We start from the raw sequence: 19,441 nt of genomic DNA, 5'->3' as shown, positions 1-19,441 counted from the left end.
TTCAGGTGCATAGTGAAAAAGTTTATTTATGACAGATTTCAAAACTCAGAAAAGAAGACAGAATGCACAAAAGCATCACAGAACTGTTACACAATATAAAAACACAAGAACCGAGCTATTTACAGAACCATAGCTCAGGATCATCAGTGTATCTCAGCAACACATTCAGTGCCACAGGGTGATAAAATATGGCATTTTAAAAGAATAACCACTCAGCAGGACATAAGAATTAACAATTTGGTACAAAGCTCTTAACTTAAGAAATCATAGGAGATGTTGACAGCATTTCTCATGTTAGGGTACACGTAAAACAAGTTGACTACAATAAATGATTAGTTGGGATATTTTGCATTTTAAAGAAAAAAGACAAGACTGTGACAAAGTTTCCCTTCTAAACCCCTTCTGTAATGTCAACATCAGTGCATGATACAAAACAGTAAGGAAAGAATGTCTTCGTGGTTGCCAATTGCTTAAATATTTACCAAGAGAACATGATTGCCGTTCAATCAACTGACAGAACTGAGTACACAGCACCAAAGCTATATGGGGATAAAGTAGTTTAGAAAATCTTCAAACACCTCCCTCTATTCTAACTATCCTTGCCCAAAGACTGGCTTTCTTATAAGCCATCACTGTGATTACAAAGGAGCTTCCTTCTGGGAATTTCAGAACACTTCCCATTACTATTAAGGGAAAATGGGTACACCAGAGTTATGGGATACAGGATTGCTTTCTCCAGACTTTACTTGCTCTCTAACATGGCTAAATGGAAATAATTCAGCTTAACTAAATGAAAACTAATTCATTTATGAGACAATAATCTCAGCAAGAGAAGTGGACTTTTTAATATGGAATTTCTTAGTAAAACGTACTATTAGGACATAAGAGAAGGAATTAAGATAATGTTTTTCAGATGATTCTTGGCCAGAACCTAGGAATCAATAACAATCAATAGCAAGGAACACTACAGACTAGGCGTTTCAACCCTGAGTGATAAAGAGAGTTCAGGACTAAAGCCCCTTAAACTGGCTGTGAATTATGGGCTCTTTGGTAATATGAGAGCACTTCAAAAAGTTTACAGATTTGTTACCTTAATTCTATTTTTCCATGAACTTTTTAAGTACCCTTGTACTATATACTATAATATTTCAAACCAAAACTTCAGAATTGTTTATGATCCTATATCAGAACTTTAGAAAATACTCTTTGTTCCCTGGAAGTCATTTTACATATATTATTTTACCCCCAGATAAGCCAAAACTACCTGCTTAGAGTGATAGAAAACTGTGGAATTTAACAAAGAGGACTGTATCTCTAGTTTTCTAGGGTATCTTTTCATCATGTCTTAGAACGAAGAAGAGCCATGACATTAACTCTGGTCCACATGCCTGGGGCCTAAAAGAAAAACATGAAATACAAAGAATACACATAATAGAAAAATACATATAACACAAGGTACATACGCTAGAAATCAGATCGTGATTCAAACCAGTGAAAATTTCAAATAATTTCAAAGCCAGTGTCTTGCCTTTGGACTTAATTTTTGAGGGAATGACTATTTGTAAATAAGCCCTACTATCACAGGCTTTAGGCAGTTAATTGTGTTTTCTTAGCTTAGAGACATAGGACTCAAACAGGAGGGGCTTTGTGTGGCCTTCTTGGTTAAGGGAGAAACAAAGCAACACTTCAGAGGGAGCAATGATTTCTGAAATCCGGCCACATGATACTTAGCAAAGTTTCTCTCACCCTTTGGGTCTCAAATCCTGCCCTAACCTCACTGCCTAAATAACTGGGATGTTATTTAGGAATTCCCACAGGTGCTTGATGGGTTAGACAGAACAAAAGGTTGCTCTGACCATTGGCAGATACAAACAGAGCCAGACCAGTTCTTGCCTCAGTGCCTTGTCCCATTCCAAGAGGCCACAAGGAACAAAAGGTACTCGGGTCACTGGAAAGTAGATACCTGGCTTGTGATTGGTCTTAGACACATTCCCTACTTACTTCCCAAAGAATCATGCATCATGGCTCCCTGAGCACCATCTAACACATAATGAATGCAATGACTTACTTCTATAAAGCACAGATCCCCTAACACGTTCCCCCCACATCAACAAAGTGAAATTACCCTCCTTCACACAGAAACTTACTTTCCAACTCTTTTCAACCACTGAGATTCTGTAGAGATGGTACTCTTCCCCTTTCCAGTAGATACAGGTTTCCAAGAATTCTATACTTTTTTGGCCAGGTGGAAGGAAACTAGTGGAAGAGGTTGATGTGGACCTCTTAGCCACAGGAAAAACTCAGAAAATTCTATAAGGGAGAAAAAACTGTGTCTGTTTGGCTTGTTCCATTTACTGCTGTGTATATGACCATCCCACGCATTAAAGAAGACTCTGATTCCTATACCTCACAGGGAGGTCATCTACAGGGGGTCCATGTTGTTTTGCAAACACACTCTTGTTTGAGGTTCTCTGTGACGTTGGTGAAAATGAATTTATTTCATCCCCTTCTTGGTCATAATCAAAACCAACTGTGGCTACAGTATGTACCATAACTGGAACTAACTCCTCCCAGCCTCTTTCTAATCCCACTATCTTTTTTCATGGCACTAGACTCTTTAATCCCAAAGAACACAGACATGAAATCAACCCTCAAGTCAGGATTACACTTAGCAGAGGAGACCTACTCAAAACTATTTCTAAATTTGATCCTGTTGGAAAAGACAGCAAAGTGGGTCTGGGATTTCTCCAGCAAGCACAGTGAGAATCAGTAAGGCTTCTGGCTTAAAGGACAATTCCAAGTAATAAAATGCAAACTAAAGCATTAAATGAAATTGGAATATGAGCAAAATTCCAGGATATACAGTATTTGGTAGCTTTGCTATCCCCCCACCCCATTTTATTCTGTTTTCACTCCTTGCTATCAATTTTAAAAGGCAGTTCTCATGCAGTACAAAACTGTTTAACTCACACGCTTCCCTCATCCTCTACTAAAACAATAGTCTTTTATATAAATATTAGGGTGGTTCAACTCCATACCTTAGAACCACAGACTTTGGGGTTAAAGGCAACCTTTTGCAGAGAAAAAGTCCTAAAAAATAAATATAAAAACACAGACTTTAGGATATAAGTTTCACCTAATTCCCTCAAAGAGGGACTGTGTAGGGCTTATCAAAAACAAACTCATATTTTCTATAGATCATAAGTTTTACAATAATATCTAATTCCACTGATCAATATAAGACAATGAGCTTTCAGACTTAACTCTATCATACACATATTATGATGGGATAAGATACACATTTTTAGAAGTCTGAGTTTTCTTTCCTAAATAACAGATAAAAATATTTTTTAAAGTGCATGTATCAATTCATTAAGGAAAAAATAACTAAGAATGATCTAATTTCAAGTTGCTACCTAGTTCCATTATAAAGCTACATGTTATCTGAGGATTGAATTTTAATTTCAGAGTCCTGAGGATGTGTCATAATGAAACAGAGATAGAAGAAAGTCGTTCCAGAGCAGCTTCACAATTACTCTCACACTGACATGCCAGTTAGAGAGGAAATAGCAGCGATCGCGGCCTGAGGGAGAGGGGAAATCCAGCATGAATTTTCAAAGATGAAGACCAAGAGACATTTTTATAAAGACTACCTCCTGGGGAACCCATGTTGAATGAAACAGGTCTCCTGAAAATCAGGGGCTCTCTGATACAGGAGAGCTGATGTTGTCTGTGCAGGGAGCATTCTCTAACTGGATAGTTGTCAAAAGGAACAGAATGATAGAATCATCTGTGTTTAAAAATGAGCAGTTTATAATTTTAAAATCTATGTGGGGGGTGTGTGTATGAGTGTTTATACTTCTTTGAAATTTTCTGTTTGCTGAAAATTTTTCATAATAAAGTGTTGGGAAAAATTAACACTTTAAACACGTCTTCCTTTCCAAAAGCCCCATCTCTTAACAAAGCAAAACTAAACAAACTGAAGAAATTTAAGAATTCAGCCCCTCTGTAGAGAATTCCAATCTCTCCCCTACTATGAAGCACTTTCAGTTGTGTGTTAGCATTTACCTGTGCTCTAGAGAACAGGGTGAGGGTGACACCAAATGATTTTCATTTTGTTGTTTAGTTCTATAAAGGGACAGGGAGAGATTGAGGAATTAACCATCTCTTAGAATTTGCTGGGTTCTCAGTAATTACCTGTGCCTCAGTACATAATATTTTGTCCCTAAAGTTCAATTATTTCAGAAATTTAATATGAGAATAGTGAATGAATCAGACAGTGAAAATACCTTCTTTTAGCTATTTTGTGTTAATGGAACAAAGAAACCCTGACTGTTAGTGAAAAACCAGTGTGGAATGAAATGTGACAATGCCTGGGACTTCAAAAGTGACCAGACAGTAACAGGCACAGAGAGGCGATGGGAACAAGTCCCTCTGGCTTCTGATGCAACAGAACTAGGATTCCAAAGAAAATAAGCAGAGAGAATATCACGGCAAAAATAAAAAATAAATAATAAGTGTAATCCCTGGGAACTTGCTATGTATGGCCTAACAGCTCCATTTTGAAAGTCAGAAGTTAATAATAAGCAGGAAAAATAAGCAAGGTTTTAGCTGGCTGGACAACAGCTCAGTAGAAAAGGATTTTACAAAGATTATATTCAATTAGCTAAGGCATGATTCAACTTCAAAGATGAAAGAGTGGTCACTCAGCTATCTGATGGGGTGACGCACAGCAGGTTTGCTTTTTACTGCCCAAATAGACAGCTACTAAAAAATTTCTTACAAGGTATATAAATTTTGGTCAGTGTAATCCTCTACAAAATGCACTCACAAATATAAAATAATGGAGGTATGATGCTGCTCAGAGAACGGGAATGCTATGGCAACCCACGACGTCCTATCCTAGGGCTCTAATCCCAGGGGAACAGAAGGTGCAGGACATGCTGCCCTTTGTTCCTGACCACGATGCTAGCGGGGAGTCCTGTCCTTGGAGTTACTGCTCCTGCAGGAAAGAGAGGCCTGGTATGAGGCATCCACACAACGAGGAATGAGCCAAAGGCACCATTGCGAAGAAGGTGACTCTTCAGAGGAGGCGAAGGACTCTGAAATCCTGGAAGCACAGGATCTCTCTGGTTGCCAGTCAACTCCTCCACACACACTCCCTAGTAAATGGGCAGATTGCCTCATGACCTAGAATTCCTGGCAGGAAGTGCCGGGTGCGCCCTCTACACGGGGTAGGTTGGCATCACGTATCTCTAAGAGGCAAACTCCTCCCAAAGCATCACAGGACAGGCCTACAGGAATGGAGCATTATCACTTCCCAAATTCTCCTAAAATCGTCATCTTTAACTTCGTAGAAGAGGTGGCCTCAGTGGCACAGAACAGATGGGAAGCCTTCTGAGAAACAGACGGAAACTGTTTCAAAGGCAATGAAATGTGCTTAAAAAAATAAAGCAATAAATAAATCTAATTATGCCTCAAAGTTCAAAGGCAGTAACAGACTTAACACAAGGGATAAGAAACAAGCAGGTACCGACAACTGCTGAGGTCTCATCTCATATGCTTCTCTTCCTGAGGCCCTGCCACCTGGGTCTCTGGTGACCACTGGCTTCAGCACCACCTGCACTCTGGCACTCCTGGGCCTCAGGGCTGAGAGAGTGGGAAAGGCTGTCACCAGGGAAATGCAAGCTTTGGCCAGGTAAAGAACGAGTACAATCAGCAGCAACAGCGAAGCTTCATTATCACCTTTCCTAAGGGACTTTGAACACCAAACACTTTAAACCCTAAATGCAAGGAACCTAAATCCAGAAACTTTGGAAACCTGACTGGATTTCACTGCATTTGGTTCAAAAGCAAAACTTCTAAATAATACCCCTACTCTAAAAGACACACACAAAAAAGTGGTGGGAAATCTAGGGTGATTTTTCTTAACCTTCTCTCTCAGACGATACCCTTCATTCTTTGATTATACAAAAAAAATTTTAATAACACTTGACTTTCAACAATGTGGATTCTGAGATCAATTCAGTACCTAATTTCTGCCCTTTCTGTTTCAACTGCCAGCGTCCTTAGTAAGGAAAATTAACTCTTGGAACAGGAAGTGATGGAGGCAGTTTTCCTTCCCAGAAGATCTTAGGTTACATTGATTATCACTTTAGATTGCATGAAGGTTCTTGCTGTAATGGCAAAAACACAGACTTAGGAAAGGGAAAAGAGGGGGAATCTAACCATTAGGAATAACAATATCCCTCCAAAGGCAGTGAGGTCTCTAGAGACCGAGAATAATTAGCAGGCAGGAATATGGCAGTGGTGAGAAGCTGGACAGAGCTATCTCCATCCAAGAGCCTGGGCTCCTACGTGGACAATGTGCTTTTCCCTCTTCTGGCACCTCAAAAGGTAAAGAGGGGGTACCACTAAATGCATTGGCAATAAAGGCTCTGGGAGAGGAAAGAGCAGCAACCTGAATGATAAACCTAGTACCAAAACAGATCTATTTTTAAAAGACAACACCCTATCTCCTTTTAGGCTTTTGCCTGATAGGTGCCTTCACAGAGAGATTTTGCTGGAGTCTGAAGCAAGAACAGCATGAGGCAGGGACCACAGAACAGGGGCACTACACCACCACCTGCAAAAGCCAAGAAAGGGAAAAAGCTACGGGGGTCACCAGTCAGGCATGCCAGGCAGGGCGTGAGCCTCAGGAGCCTCGCACTGAACTTTTAGCTCTTGCCAATCCAAACAAGAGGCACCAGCTGGCAGCCCATGTCAGCCAGTAAATACAGCCTGCCCCATCCCAGCAGTCCTTCAGCTAGTGTAGTAGATGTGGAAGTAGAGGGTCTTGTTGCGTAGCAGGGAATAGGAGTTGTCGAACTTGAGCAGGTAGATGCCCTCACCAGGGTAGTCATGGCTGCCAGCCTGCACATCTCGGTGGCTGTCCCGCCGGTACACAGGCATGACCTCCCCATAGCGACCCCGCAGGGAGCTCCTGGAGCCTCTCTCCACATCTCCAACTGGGACAGGTTCTGCATAAGCAAAATAGCAGAGTGTTTGGATATGAATTCAGACGCTGAATAAATCCTGCATGAAGTTGAGAAGATGGGCCAGGTAACCCCAGTGGCTTTCACCCAGGAGGGAAGCTACTACCCTCCTATGGGCATTTGGAAATGTCTGGTGATCTTTTTGGTCATCACAGTGACTACTGAGTGATACTGGCATTTAGTATCTAAGGGTCCAGGAGCGTTAAAATCAGAACAGTACCTACGAAACAAAGAAGTGTCCCATCCCAAATGCCAATAACATCTCCACTGAGAAAAAATGATTAAGCCTTAAAGGAACCTTCCTAACTCCAGAAGTGTCTGGACATTTCCAAGGGAGAGAAAGAGATAATTGTGGGGGATGTCCTAGCATCCTTTCCTTCAACAGGCAAAAGGACTGGCTAACGGAGGTAGGAAATGCAGATAAACACACTGTACACAGGGACCCTAAAACTTCCACCTGACTTCCTGAAAAGCAGCAAATAAGATAAGAGGTTCTCCTCTTCCCTAAATACTATAGATTTCTTTCTTTTTTTTTTTTTTTAAAGATGACCGGTAAGGGGATCTTAACCCTTGACTTGGTGTTGTCAGCACCACGCTCACCCAAGTGAGCTAACTGGTCATCCCCATATATAGGGATCTGAACCCGTGGCCTTAGTGTTATCACCACACTCTCCCGAGTGAGCCATGGGCCGGCCCTTAAATATCTATAGATTTCTGTGCAGACTTGCTTTTCTATAACAAGTTAAGAGATTGATTCAAGGGCCAGCCCCGTGGCTTACTTGGGAGAGTGTGGCGCTGGTAGCACCGAGGCCGCGGGTTCAGATCCTATATAGGGATGGCCGGTGTGCTCGCTGGCTGAGCATGGTGCGGACCACACCGTGCCGAGGGTTGTGATCCCCTTACTGGTCAAAAAAAAAAAAAAAAAAAAAAAGTTTTTTAAAAGGATAAAAAAAAAAAAAAAAAAAAAAAGTTTTTTAAAAGGATAAAAAAAAAAAAAAAAAAAAAAAGTTTTTTAAAAGGATAAAAAAAAAAAAAAAAAAAAAAAGTTTTTTAAAAGGATAAAAAAAAAAAAAAAAAAAAAAAGTTTTTTAAAAGGATAAAAAAAAAAAAAAAAAAAAAAATTTTTTAAAGGGAAAAAAAAAAAAAAAAAAAAAAAAAAAAGAGATTGATTCAAGGATCATATAAGAAAATCAAAAAATAAGGCTAATGCTTCAAACCTATTCTTACATTACCTGAAAAAAATACCTCAGGGCCATCCTGAGCAGTAGCTACAAATAACAACTGGAATGGAGCACAGAGGCCACTTTCAAAACTGCTCGGGGCATGAGGTAAAGAAGTAACCAGTAGGCAGCCAGATTTGACAGTTTGGAGTGGGGAGAGAATGGTACAGTTAGCAAATCGTAATCTCTCAGTTTGATTCCAGGACAAGAATAAATATCCCCAAACTAACAGAGAAATGTAAAATAATCTCGGGTTTACATGGGATCAGAAAAACCCTGCCTCTGTATACAGCAGCACAGACCTATCCTTCTTCCCTGCCTCCGTCCATTCCTACCCCAAGGAAATGCTGGGAAACAGCTAGGCACTGACTAAAAGGAAGAGAAGCTTTCAACCAAGACATCAACACCAACCCCACCAGAATGCTCTCTGAGGGTCTGACTTTGGCCTCTACGACTCAGCTTTCAATGCTGGATTCCTCACCTGCATTCTAAGGAAGAGGAGGCTGGTACAATCCAGGGAGGGGTCACTAGAAATTAGCTGGGCCAGAAAAGAAAGCTGCAAATTATGTTAAAGTTAAGCCTACCTTCAATCTCCTCTTCCTCTTCCTCTTCTTCATCCTCGTCCTCACTGGAATCGCTGACTTGCACAGTTATGTCAGTGCTGGTTACAGGGGTCCAGTCAAAATAAACTCCAAAGCCAATGTCATAGTCATCTGTCGCAAACTCCCAGCATACACGCTTCCCCTCTGGATGGGTAGGGACCCGGATGGTCACCACCTCTCCCCGCTTCACCACCAGACGGCTGTTCTTCTCTTTGCCCAGCTTGCTTTTGAATTCCTTCACCTTGGCAAAGGTCCAGATGCATGGAGGAGCCATCAGAGGTGGGGAGACTGAAAGGACAGGCAGCTTACCACTGAGAGGCCATGAGGACATGCTACCACACCTGGCATTTTGCTTGGGGGGGAGTAACACAAAGACATTCTTTCTACTGATTTCTTTGACTTCCTTTCACAAGTCATTTTCTTTCCTTCCATCTGTGTGCCTGCCTTTCTTTAAGTATCTATTGGAAACAAAAAACCCACCTTCTATACTCCCAAAGGTCTCACCTTTCCTGTGGTCCCCCAGGAGATCTGCAGATTCCAAATCAGCTGAAAGAACATCTATAGCTCCTGTGTGCTCAGACTGGATCATGACCATGTCCCCCGACCTTTGTGGAACTTGGTACTTGGCCATCTGCAAACAGAACTCTGGTTAAAGGACCTGCTAGAGTGCAAGATGCCATTAACCTCTTTCCAAATGAAGGCTGCCCTACCCCGGCCTTACTACCTCCACCACCGCAACACAAAGCTTCATGTGCTAGTCGACATTTCTTCTCTTCCTTCCAAGTTGCTCATCAATTCCACTCATTTTTTATGCCACCGAAATGGTCCCTAGTTTAGAGATTCTTTCTTGTTCTTTCCTACCTTTTGCAACATTCCTGCTCTAGACCCTTTATAAAATCCTTGCCCACAAACATGCTCATGGCTTTCTACAGATTTCTGCAACAATGGCGTTTCTGGGCCATGCCTTCTGGGTCTTGCCTCAGCCTGCACGGTCCCTCCCTGTGGCTGCTGTCATGACAGCTCCTGCACCTGGGTTTAGCTTGACTCCCACTCTGCCACACATGCTCCTGCTACAATTCCCACTCAAGGGTCCCTTCTGCATCACTGTCAGTCAGTTCATCAAAGCACTGCAGAGACAGAATCTGGTTTCTAGTCTCTCTCTGTGTCTCCACCATGGCACACTGCAGGCTACAGGCTCTCCCACCCTCTATGTCACTAACAGTACTCTATAAATAATTACAATTTCCCCTTAGACCAGCCCCAGGATTTGCATTTGAACATGTATTTTCTGCCAGCTATCTGACCTGCACAGAAGAGCACAAATGGCATTTGATACTTGAAGCCTTCACTAACCCCCGCAGGAGCCTGCAATCTCTCCCCGGTAGGTTTCCCTTTAAGTCACTCAGATCAGTGTTCCCTGTTTCATGCTATTATGCCTTAATTTCCTGCCCCTTCTCCAAACAGTTGGCAGGCAACTTAATAGGAAATCTATATGTACTGCCCACAGGGGAGAGCACACCAGTGAGTCAGCAACCCAGTTAAGAGGATGGAACCGAACTTGCAATAAATAAATAAATCTTAAATTTGTAATCCTCCCAGGCTGTATTCTCACAGTATCTGTTTCTGGAAAGCAAACCCTCCAGTTCTTCTCATCTCCATTGCTAAATGAAGTGAATCAGATTTTGGCTAGTGTGCTGAAACAAATCCTATCTTTTCCAAAAGGCTAGACAGAAGATTTAGCTGTCAACTTATCAGCTGCATAGCCTTAGTAAAGTCACTGACATCTCTTTGCCTCTGTTTCCTCATCTGTTAAATGGGGACACCATGGTACCTATCTCACAAAGTCATTCTCGGAAGTAATGAAGAGTTGTGGATAAAAATGTTTGTAAATCATAAAGCATTATACAAATGTGATTATAAGGTTTGGTGTTGTCTTTATTGACACAAACGCCAATAGTTATTATAATACATATGCTAATAAGGATACAAACAACCCCTACCTCCCATACTTCATGGCAGGGGGACCACTACTATTAACACCATTTCTGTAGAATCTTTACCATAAACAGTAAGTAGATCTACCACATGAAAAAGTGAGACTAAGATGCAGTGCAACGACATCAGACTCCTTAGAGAACACATAAACATTCATTCTAATACTTTATTTTTTGGACAGGTGCTAGTACAATGGGCCCTGGGGAGATACAAATAACCATTCTCCAAGTAATCAAAAAATGAGATGCCGTAAGTGGGGTAAAGATAGAATTCTGGGAGACACTTTCACAGTGGTTTCTAATTCCAATCCATCCATCACATATTTAAATTCTGGTGCCACAAACTCCTCCTTTTAGTTAGAGACAGCCAGAATACACTCCCTACCTCGTTGAGGACCTGGGCCTGGTCTGCAGGCAGCAAATCCTGTTCTGCCAAGTCCTGAGCCTCCGAGGCAGCGGCTGCTGCCCGCTGATCTTCTGTGGCATCCTCCCTCACTGTGGGTACCATCTGTGGCCTCCCAGAGGAAGAGAGCATGTCAATTCAAGGGTTCTTTGAAAAGGCGCAATTGTCCTGGAGAAATTCTGAAATAAAACAACACGCAAAGGACACCCCCACTCCCACCCCTACCTTCCCCTGGCATTTAGGTCTACTGTCACTTTAGCCAACCACTGCCCAGGGCTGAATTGGCCCACAGTAAAGTAGTAACAGTGTGTAAAGGCAACTGACTGACAAAGCCAGGTCCCAGGCTCTGAGGACCATGGTAAACACACAGCTCAGTCGTCTGAGATGGCCTGCATGCAGTTGGTTGTCTTTTCCTTGTTGTTATTGTTGTTGTTTCCTTTATTTATTCATTTCAATTGACAAATAAAAATTGTATACATTTATAGTGTGCAATGTGATATTTTGATATATGCATACATTGTGAAATGATTAAATCAAGCTAATTAACATATCCATTACCTCACGTACTTATTTTTTTGTGGAAAGAATGTTTAAAATCTACTCTCTGAGGGCCGACCCCATGGTGCACTCGGGAGAGTGCGGCGCTGGGAGCGCAGTAGCGCTCCCGCCGCGGGTTCGGATCCTATATAGGGATGACCGGTGCGCTCACTGGCTGAGTGCGGTGCAGCCAGTCTCAAAAAGGACAAAAAAAAAAAAAAAAAAAACTACTCTCTGAGCCATTTTCCAGTATACAATACATTGTTATTAGCTATCATCACCACACTGTACAAAGATCTCCAGAACTTATTACTCCTTCCCTAACTCCCCTTTGACCAACATATCCCCATTCCACCCCCCAAACCCAGCCCCTAGTAACCACCATTCTACTCTCTGCTTCTATGAATTCGACTTTATTCCTCACTCTGGGACCCAGGCCACTTGCTCCACACAGAATTTCAACAAAAGAAGAGTTAGAATGCCAATACAGCTCTACACACAAAGCCACTGGACAGGAGCAAAGGGTGGAGGTCTGCCTAAGCCAGAGACTGATCGCCACAACAAAGGAAGTGCAAACTGAACAGCAAGGCAATCCCCCCACAGTTATCCCAGCGGCTTTCAGCACTTCCGTTTTATGCCCCGTCCCAGATCACTGAAAGAGGTGATGACTTTCTTTCCTTCTTTAAGCACATTAATCAACTATCTCAATGACTTAAAACACAACTATGTGAATAGTTTATTTTAAAGAAGCAACAGAATGATTTATGCTCTCTTCCATTTCCCCTGGCTTCAGAGAGACTAGAAAATGAGTTAAGTGCCAGGGTTGGCACATACCCCAGACCTTTAGAAATCTGTTGCGAATAAAAGGCGACATGGATTTTTTAGAGCAGCAGTTATCGAAGTATGGTCCAGGGACCCCTGGGGTCTTTAGGACCCTTTAGGGAAGTCTGTGAAGTTAAAACTTTTTCCTAATAATAACTAAAATATTATTTCCCTTTTTTCATTCTCATTTTCTCAAAAGTATGCAGTGGAATTTTGCAGAGACTATATGATGTGATATCACAAGAATGAATCCAGAAGCAGAGATGAAAGTCCAACTGTCTTTTATTAAGCCACACATTAAAGAGATTTATATTGTCTGCTCACTACATTATCTCTGTCTTGGAAATTAGTTTTTTTCAATTAAAATGTTATTTTTACTAACATGTTATGAGTTCATTATTGTTTTTAAACTCAACTATATTCTAATTGTTTAGTTTTAATTTCTAACATAGCAAATATGAGTATTGATAGATAGGCATAAACAAAAATTCTTTGGGGTCCTCAGTAATTTTTTAAGAGTGTAAAGGTGTAAAAGTTTGAGAATCCCTGCTTTAAGGCATCCTTTCCTCAAAGAAACTGAGTAAATGATTGGGAAATGATACTACAAACCACATGGGGAAAACAGAAGAGGGTTTTACTTTAGCGTTTATAAGTTTTCTTTTTCTTTCTTCCCTTTTTAAACATAAACAAGAAAAACCACTCCTAGTTTATAAATTACCTCTTTTTTAGATAAAACAGCCATCTTTTGGAATATCCAAGTCACTCCAACCTACCTCAGAATAAACAAGAGGTGGTGTCCAAGTGTGAGCTAACAGTATAATATCTACCAAACTGAGAAGGTATCCTGAGACCGAAGAACAAAGCAGGCAACTCTATACAGTTTACGAGGAGTTTGTTATTATTATTGATGGGTGTTTACCTACAGGGAATGGATTGGGGAATGCAGCTCTACACAGCTGCTTTCTCTGCAGTGGGGAGTGGGAGAGGAATTGAAGTTTATAAGGGACTTAGAGACAAAAGTGGAGCTATGCCAAAGAGAGAGAGGCTGCAGGAGTGTTAAGATTCCTAAGCACCTTGCAGCCACCTATTGCTTATCCTTGGGGTTGCTAGAGTCACCTTCTTCATCTCACACAAGTATAGCATTCTGTTCCTTTCCTTTCCTTGGTTACTAAGCACCCTATGCAGAGGAAAGATTGTAACTTTGATTGAAGCCAGAGCTCATGAGGATGCAGTGAGTTCTGACCAGCATTCCTACAGGTGGTTACTATGAGAATCAGAGCTATGGGATACCATTGATATTTACAGGTTTGCTTGGGTAATCCAGTGTAAATTGTAAATTGGTCTAAGCTATGAGCCTATTTTAATGCTCCTAAACCCAGAAATTACAACCATTTTTGTTTCTTGACACTGTTTATTGTCTGTCTCCTCTACCAGAATGTAAGCTTGATGTTAGGAACTGAGTCTTACTCTGTATGCACAGCATCTGGAACCAAGCCTGTTAAATGGAACGCTAAGGCCCTTCGCACTCTGACTTCATCTCCTAGAATCCTAGCTTTGCCCAGGTCACTTCAGCCACAATGGCCTCTGGAATCTTTGATAGTCCTCAAATACCAGCACTCTCCCATTTGAGGGTCTTTCCATGTGCTATATCCTCTGCCTCAAATACTCTTCCCCTTGTTAACTTACAGCTTCCTTCCTTCAAGTTTCTGCTCAACTATCACTTTCTGAGGGGTTTCCCAGATATCTGTACATAAAATGGCTTGTCCCTCCCTGGCCCTATCACTCCTTACACCCTCACCTGCTTCATTTTTCTTTACTGCACTTATTACTGCCTGACTAACATGCACCATATTTTCTTGATTGCAAGATGTATATTTGTTTTTTAGGTTTTAACACAACTGAAACATGGGATGTCATAAAAACTAATGTCTTAAAATGGCTATGGGCCTGGACAGACACTAAGTCCTTCCACAAGAGATTTGCATTTGCTTCTGCCAGTACTTGGGAATGCTACCAACCTGAGACAACTTGAAGTTAGGTTCTCTGTTTAAGGGTTTTGTTTAGACAACACTGGCAGAGTGAATTTAGACAACAAACCAATGACTACCAACTTGTGGTTCATATTCTCAGGGGAGATTTTTTTCCTCCCCTTACAAAGTGCCAAGTTTGACACACTCAAATTTCCTTACTGTCTTTTTCTGTATGGAGAGATTTTTTTTTCTTTGTTCATCTTTTCATTAAAAGGACAGACTATCATTTATAATACTGGGAAAGTGAGATTATAACAGTTAATCTGAATCATTCATTCACCTCACCTTGCTGTATGTGGCATCTAAAATTTTCTTCTTTTTTTGCCTTTGTACATGCTACTTTGGAAAAATATAGTTCTGCTTACAAAAAATATTTTAAACAGGACATGCAACAGCCACATAAATTTAATGTTCACATTAGCATTTTGTGCTCTGGAGAATTAGTAAAGTATATTTTGGGAAAAATAAATTGCAAGTCACTTAATGCCAGTGATAAGCCACGTAAAGAAAAAGGCTCTACTTTAAAGGCTTCTGGTTTGTGCTGACCCGGAGCAGGAAGGCCATCCCAAAGCGGGGGGAGACACTGGCCAGCCAGCCAGCCAGCCTCACTGGACAAAATAGAAAAGTTGTGTCATTTCCATTCCCAACAAATACAAAACACAAGCACTAAGCTTCAGGCGTCACACTTCCTGGATTTTTTTCTTCACTCACTAGACTTTAGAAACAAAACTTTAAAATTAAATTTCTTTTTGTCTGAGAACATTCTGTGTTTCTCACTCAAAAAATGTATTTACTCTTCAGAGGCTAAAACAATTCTGTGCCAAAATCCATCCCCCAAAGATCCTTCAAATCCACACATTCCGAAAAGGGAGGGTGGCGGGAAGATGGAAAGTTTTCCTCAGGGGATTTGATGAGAAAGTGAATTGTCTCAAATCATCAAAGCTTTGAGGAGGCTGTGTCTTCTAAAAGGACTGCTACATGAGGGTGCTTCAAAAAGTTCATGGGGGCTGGCTGGTTAGCTCACCAGGGAGAGCATGGTACTGGTAATACCAAGGTCAAGGGTTTGGATCCCTGTACGAGCCAGCCACTAAAAAAACAAACAAAAACCACCCCATACTGGCCAGCTGCCAAAATGAACAAACAAACAAACAAAATGTTCAGGGAAAGTTTTGTATTATCTTTTAATTCAATTTTTCCATGAACTTTTTAAAGTATCCTCACATATAATAACTTAGTAGTTCTAAGCATAGAACTCAAAACTTTCTATTGCTAATTATGAGAATAAGCTATAGCTGTGTGAACCTTAGCAAATCATTGAATTCACTGTTTCATTTGCCTCATCTTAAAAAAAACAAACAAACGCAGATACATTTATTTTATTAGGATTGTTATGAGGATTAAATGATATGATACATTTTTAACACCTAGTATAGTATTTAGCAAATGGAAATACTTGATAAAATCACTATTTTGTTGTCATTACTACAGAGAAACATTCAACAAAGTGTAGCTATTATATTAACTATAATTATGTCAATTATATGAATTATTTCATATACAAAAGCAAGAAGAAACAACTTCTAAATAGAACTCAAGAAGTAACAGACTTTTAAAATACCCTGACATCTCTCTCTACCCCCAGCCACCAATTTGTGTGGGGTATGGAGACCACAGGTTCTATTAGGCAATATTGTACTATATAAACTGATCAGTTAGGCTATAATAACCACTAACTCAAGGTTCTCCAAAATACAGCTTTTCATTAGTTATTCCATTAATGTTTCATGATTTCCATTCATTCTAGGGCTCAGTACAACTCTTCCTTTTCTGCTACACACTCTGCTATCAATGATGGTGGGTGAATGAGATGGACAGAGAAGGAAATTAAGAATGACAACCTAAAGGTGATCATAATGGTCTAATCTGCAAATTACATTTTAAAAAACTGCCTCCCACTCTGATGGAAAATACCAGAAAAAAAATTAATTAAAACTGCCTTCCAGTGTGTGTGTGTGTGTGTGTGTGTGTGCGTGTGCGTGCATTTTATGGCTAAAAACCAAACACACAATCTCTAGCAAATCCACCTGGGATCCACTTCAAATGTTTTAACACTTGAAGATGGTCGTCAAGAGAAGATTAATAAGGACACTACACTATTTGTTACACTTTTATTCTGTGAGAGTAAAAGAAAAAATTATAACCTGAAATAGATCTGACATTGCCCCAAGTACACTAAAAATTTGATTAATGAAAAAACTGTCTATGCCCTTTACTTCAACTTGTCTTCTCTCTTCAAGTTGCTGCCTAATTCTTTCACCAATGTCTTATTTCAGAAGATAAAACTTCTAGAAGCATTTTATCCAAAGAAGTTGCTTGTCCCTACCTGTGGGGTGAAGAATGGGGTTCTGGATCAGAGGCAGAAGCCAATGGAGAGGTAACCTTGGTGTTTTCTAGATCTTCATTCTCTGGAAAATCATGGAAAGAAGGAATTCAATATCTGAGAAGAAACACAATCATAATTATCTTGTATCATTAAAAAACATCTAGCATGGGCCAGCCTGGTGGCGCACTGGAGAGTGCGCCGTCTGGGAGCGCGGCGGCGCTCCCGCCGTGGGTTTGGATCCCATGTGGAGACCGGTTCCCGCTCACTGGTTGAGCGTGGTGCGGGCGCAACACCGAGGGTTGCGATCCAGTTACCGGTCAGTAAAAAAGACAAAAAGGAAAAAAAAAAAACATCTAGCAGTTTCAACCAACTTCCTCTTTCCAAAAATATTCTGGGCATAAACTTTGTACTCTGGGATGCCCAGCACATAAAACATTCAAGTCGTCATATCAAGTATTCTCAGTCATAACCCATTCATAAAAAAATAAGTTGTTTTCTAAAACAAGTCCCCATAAATTTTTTTTTTTTTTTGTCTTTTTGTGAGACCAGCCGCACCGCGCTCAGCCAGTGAGCACCCCGGCCATCCCTATATAGGATCCGAACCCGTGGCGGGAGTGCTGCTGCGCTCCCAGCGCCGCACTCTCCCGAGTGCACCATGGGCTCAGCCCCCCATAAAATTAATCCTAATTCAAGAATCATATTTCTCAGAAATCAGATGATTAAATTAGGAAGAACATACAGGGCAGAGTGGGATGTAGGATGAAATGAACTGAATTTAGTGTCAAAGTATAAAGTGTCACCTCTACATTCAATAAGCTCAGATCACTGTATCCAAGGTCAGGTAAAAGACTTTTGTAATTTCACTCATTTATTCATTCTTTCATTCACCAACAACTTAACTAGGTGCCCTCAGGAGTATATAGGTGAAACACATAATAAAGGCCATGTTCCCAAGTTCACAACAAGCCTATGGCTGGTATTATCATTGCCATTTTGCTGGTAAGGAAACTAAGACAAAGACACAGGATTCAAACCCAGGCACTTGTGCTCTTAACCATCATTGCTACTTGGTTTTGTGGTTTATTCATTAAGCCTTTCCTTGAGCACACAGATACCATACGGTTCAGTGCATTTAGACAGTCCCTCATTTAACCCCCTCTGGTTAAGACAGCAATAAACTGAAGCTCAAAAATATTCTTCCACTTTTCTATACAAAGTACAACTTAATGAAATAAACCTCAAACACTGAAAGTGTCAGAGTTTGGTAGCAAAATGAAAATGAAAATGACAAGCAAATATTTGTGATCCAACTTAATCTAGTCTCATTTTTTGTATGCAAATGAGATCTCGTTTTCTGTCAATTCAGAATTTCATAGATAAAAAGGCCTTGGAGCTCATGCCACCCGACTTTCCTCCCAACAAAGGAAGTAAGTCTAAGACTCTCGTCAGCTGTTCCCCAGTCCCTGTCACACTGTAAGGAGGCCCATTTCACTGAGGGGTAATGTGAATAGAAAGTCCTCCCCTATGTTGACCTATGTAAAATCTGTTTCCTAATAAATTCTACCCTTTCCACACAAAACCCTGTCAAGTATTTACAGTCTGCTGTCACATTTCCTGCAGGTTCCTTGTCCCCAGGCTGGCCATCTCCACATCAGATGGCCTCTGGCCATGCTGGCCTCATTGAGTGTTCCACTTACTTTGTTCCATTTAAAGTCAGGATCTCAAATGAAGAACTTTCTCATAGTACACTGACAATAACTTCTTAATAAGGACACAATATTTCTTGACATAATACACCAACCAAGTACTAGGTTTTTTACCTACAAATTTACCCTGTTGGCCTAAATAAGTCAATCAAGATCTCCAGGGCTTATAAAAATAAACTTTTTCCAAGCCCACATTCTCTTATGCTCTATTTTTGACATAGACTTTTGGAAGATAATTGGCTGTTTAACTTACACTCAGGATTTTACATAACCATATTATTTATTTCAAGTTAATTTTCTGAAATCATACTAATAATGCTCTCTTGTAAAACTAATTAAAAACATTTAATCACATAAGAAAACATTTAGCATCTACCCCTCCAGACTATATTTCCTTTTTTAAAAAAATTTTAGTATACAAATACATTACTCACTATAGAAAAATCAAGAAATGCAGCTAAGCGAAACACCACCACCAACAACCATAACAAACTAACTATAACTCATTAATCAAAGATAACCACTATTAATATTTTGATGTATATCCTTTCAGAAATATATTCATACATAAACACATATGTATATATTTTTATATATGTATGTATATGTGTGTGTGTGAATGTGTTTCTGAAAAGACATGCACCAAATGCTAATGAGCATTTTTTTTTTTTTTTTTTTTGGGCCGGCCCGGTGGCGCCCTGGATAAGTGC

General features: G+C 40.4%; 1 protein-coding gene across 1 annotated transcript; it reads right to left on the bottom strand.

Annotated features, from left to right (window-relative positions):
• Positions 1–18,083, bottom strand: TMED8 (transmembrane emp24 protein transport domain containing 8). Its single transcript, XM_008590440.1, has 6 exons — positions 18,068–18,083; positions 17,026–17,107; positions 11,236–11,365; positions 9,361–9,487; positions 8,839–9,144; positions 1–7,019 (listed from the first exon to the last, which is right to left on the bottom strand). Exons 1-6 carry the CDS (start codon positions 18,081–18,083, stop codon positions 6,802–6,804), a joined length of 879 nt encoding a protein of 292 aa, XP_008588662.1. The 3' UTR covers positions 1–6,801.
• Positions 18,084–19,441: the final 1,358 nt, after the last annotated feature.

The sequence above is a fragment of the Galeopterus variegatus genome, unplaced genomic scaffold, assembly GCF_000696425.1.
Source record: "Galeopterus variegatus unplaced genomic scaffold, G_variegatus-3.0.2 Scaffold140, whole genome shotgun sequence".
In the NCBI taxonomy this organism is placed as follows: domain Eukaryota; kingdom Metazoa; phylum Chordata; class Mammalia; order Dermoptera; family Cynocephalidae; genus Galeopterus; species Galeopterus variegatus.
The sequence above is the reverse complement of the archived record's forward strand: the minus strand, read 5'-3'. Positions and strand labels throughout refer to the sequence as shown.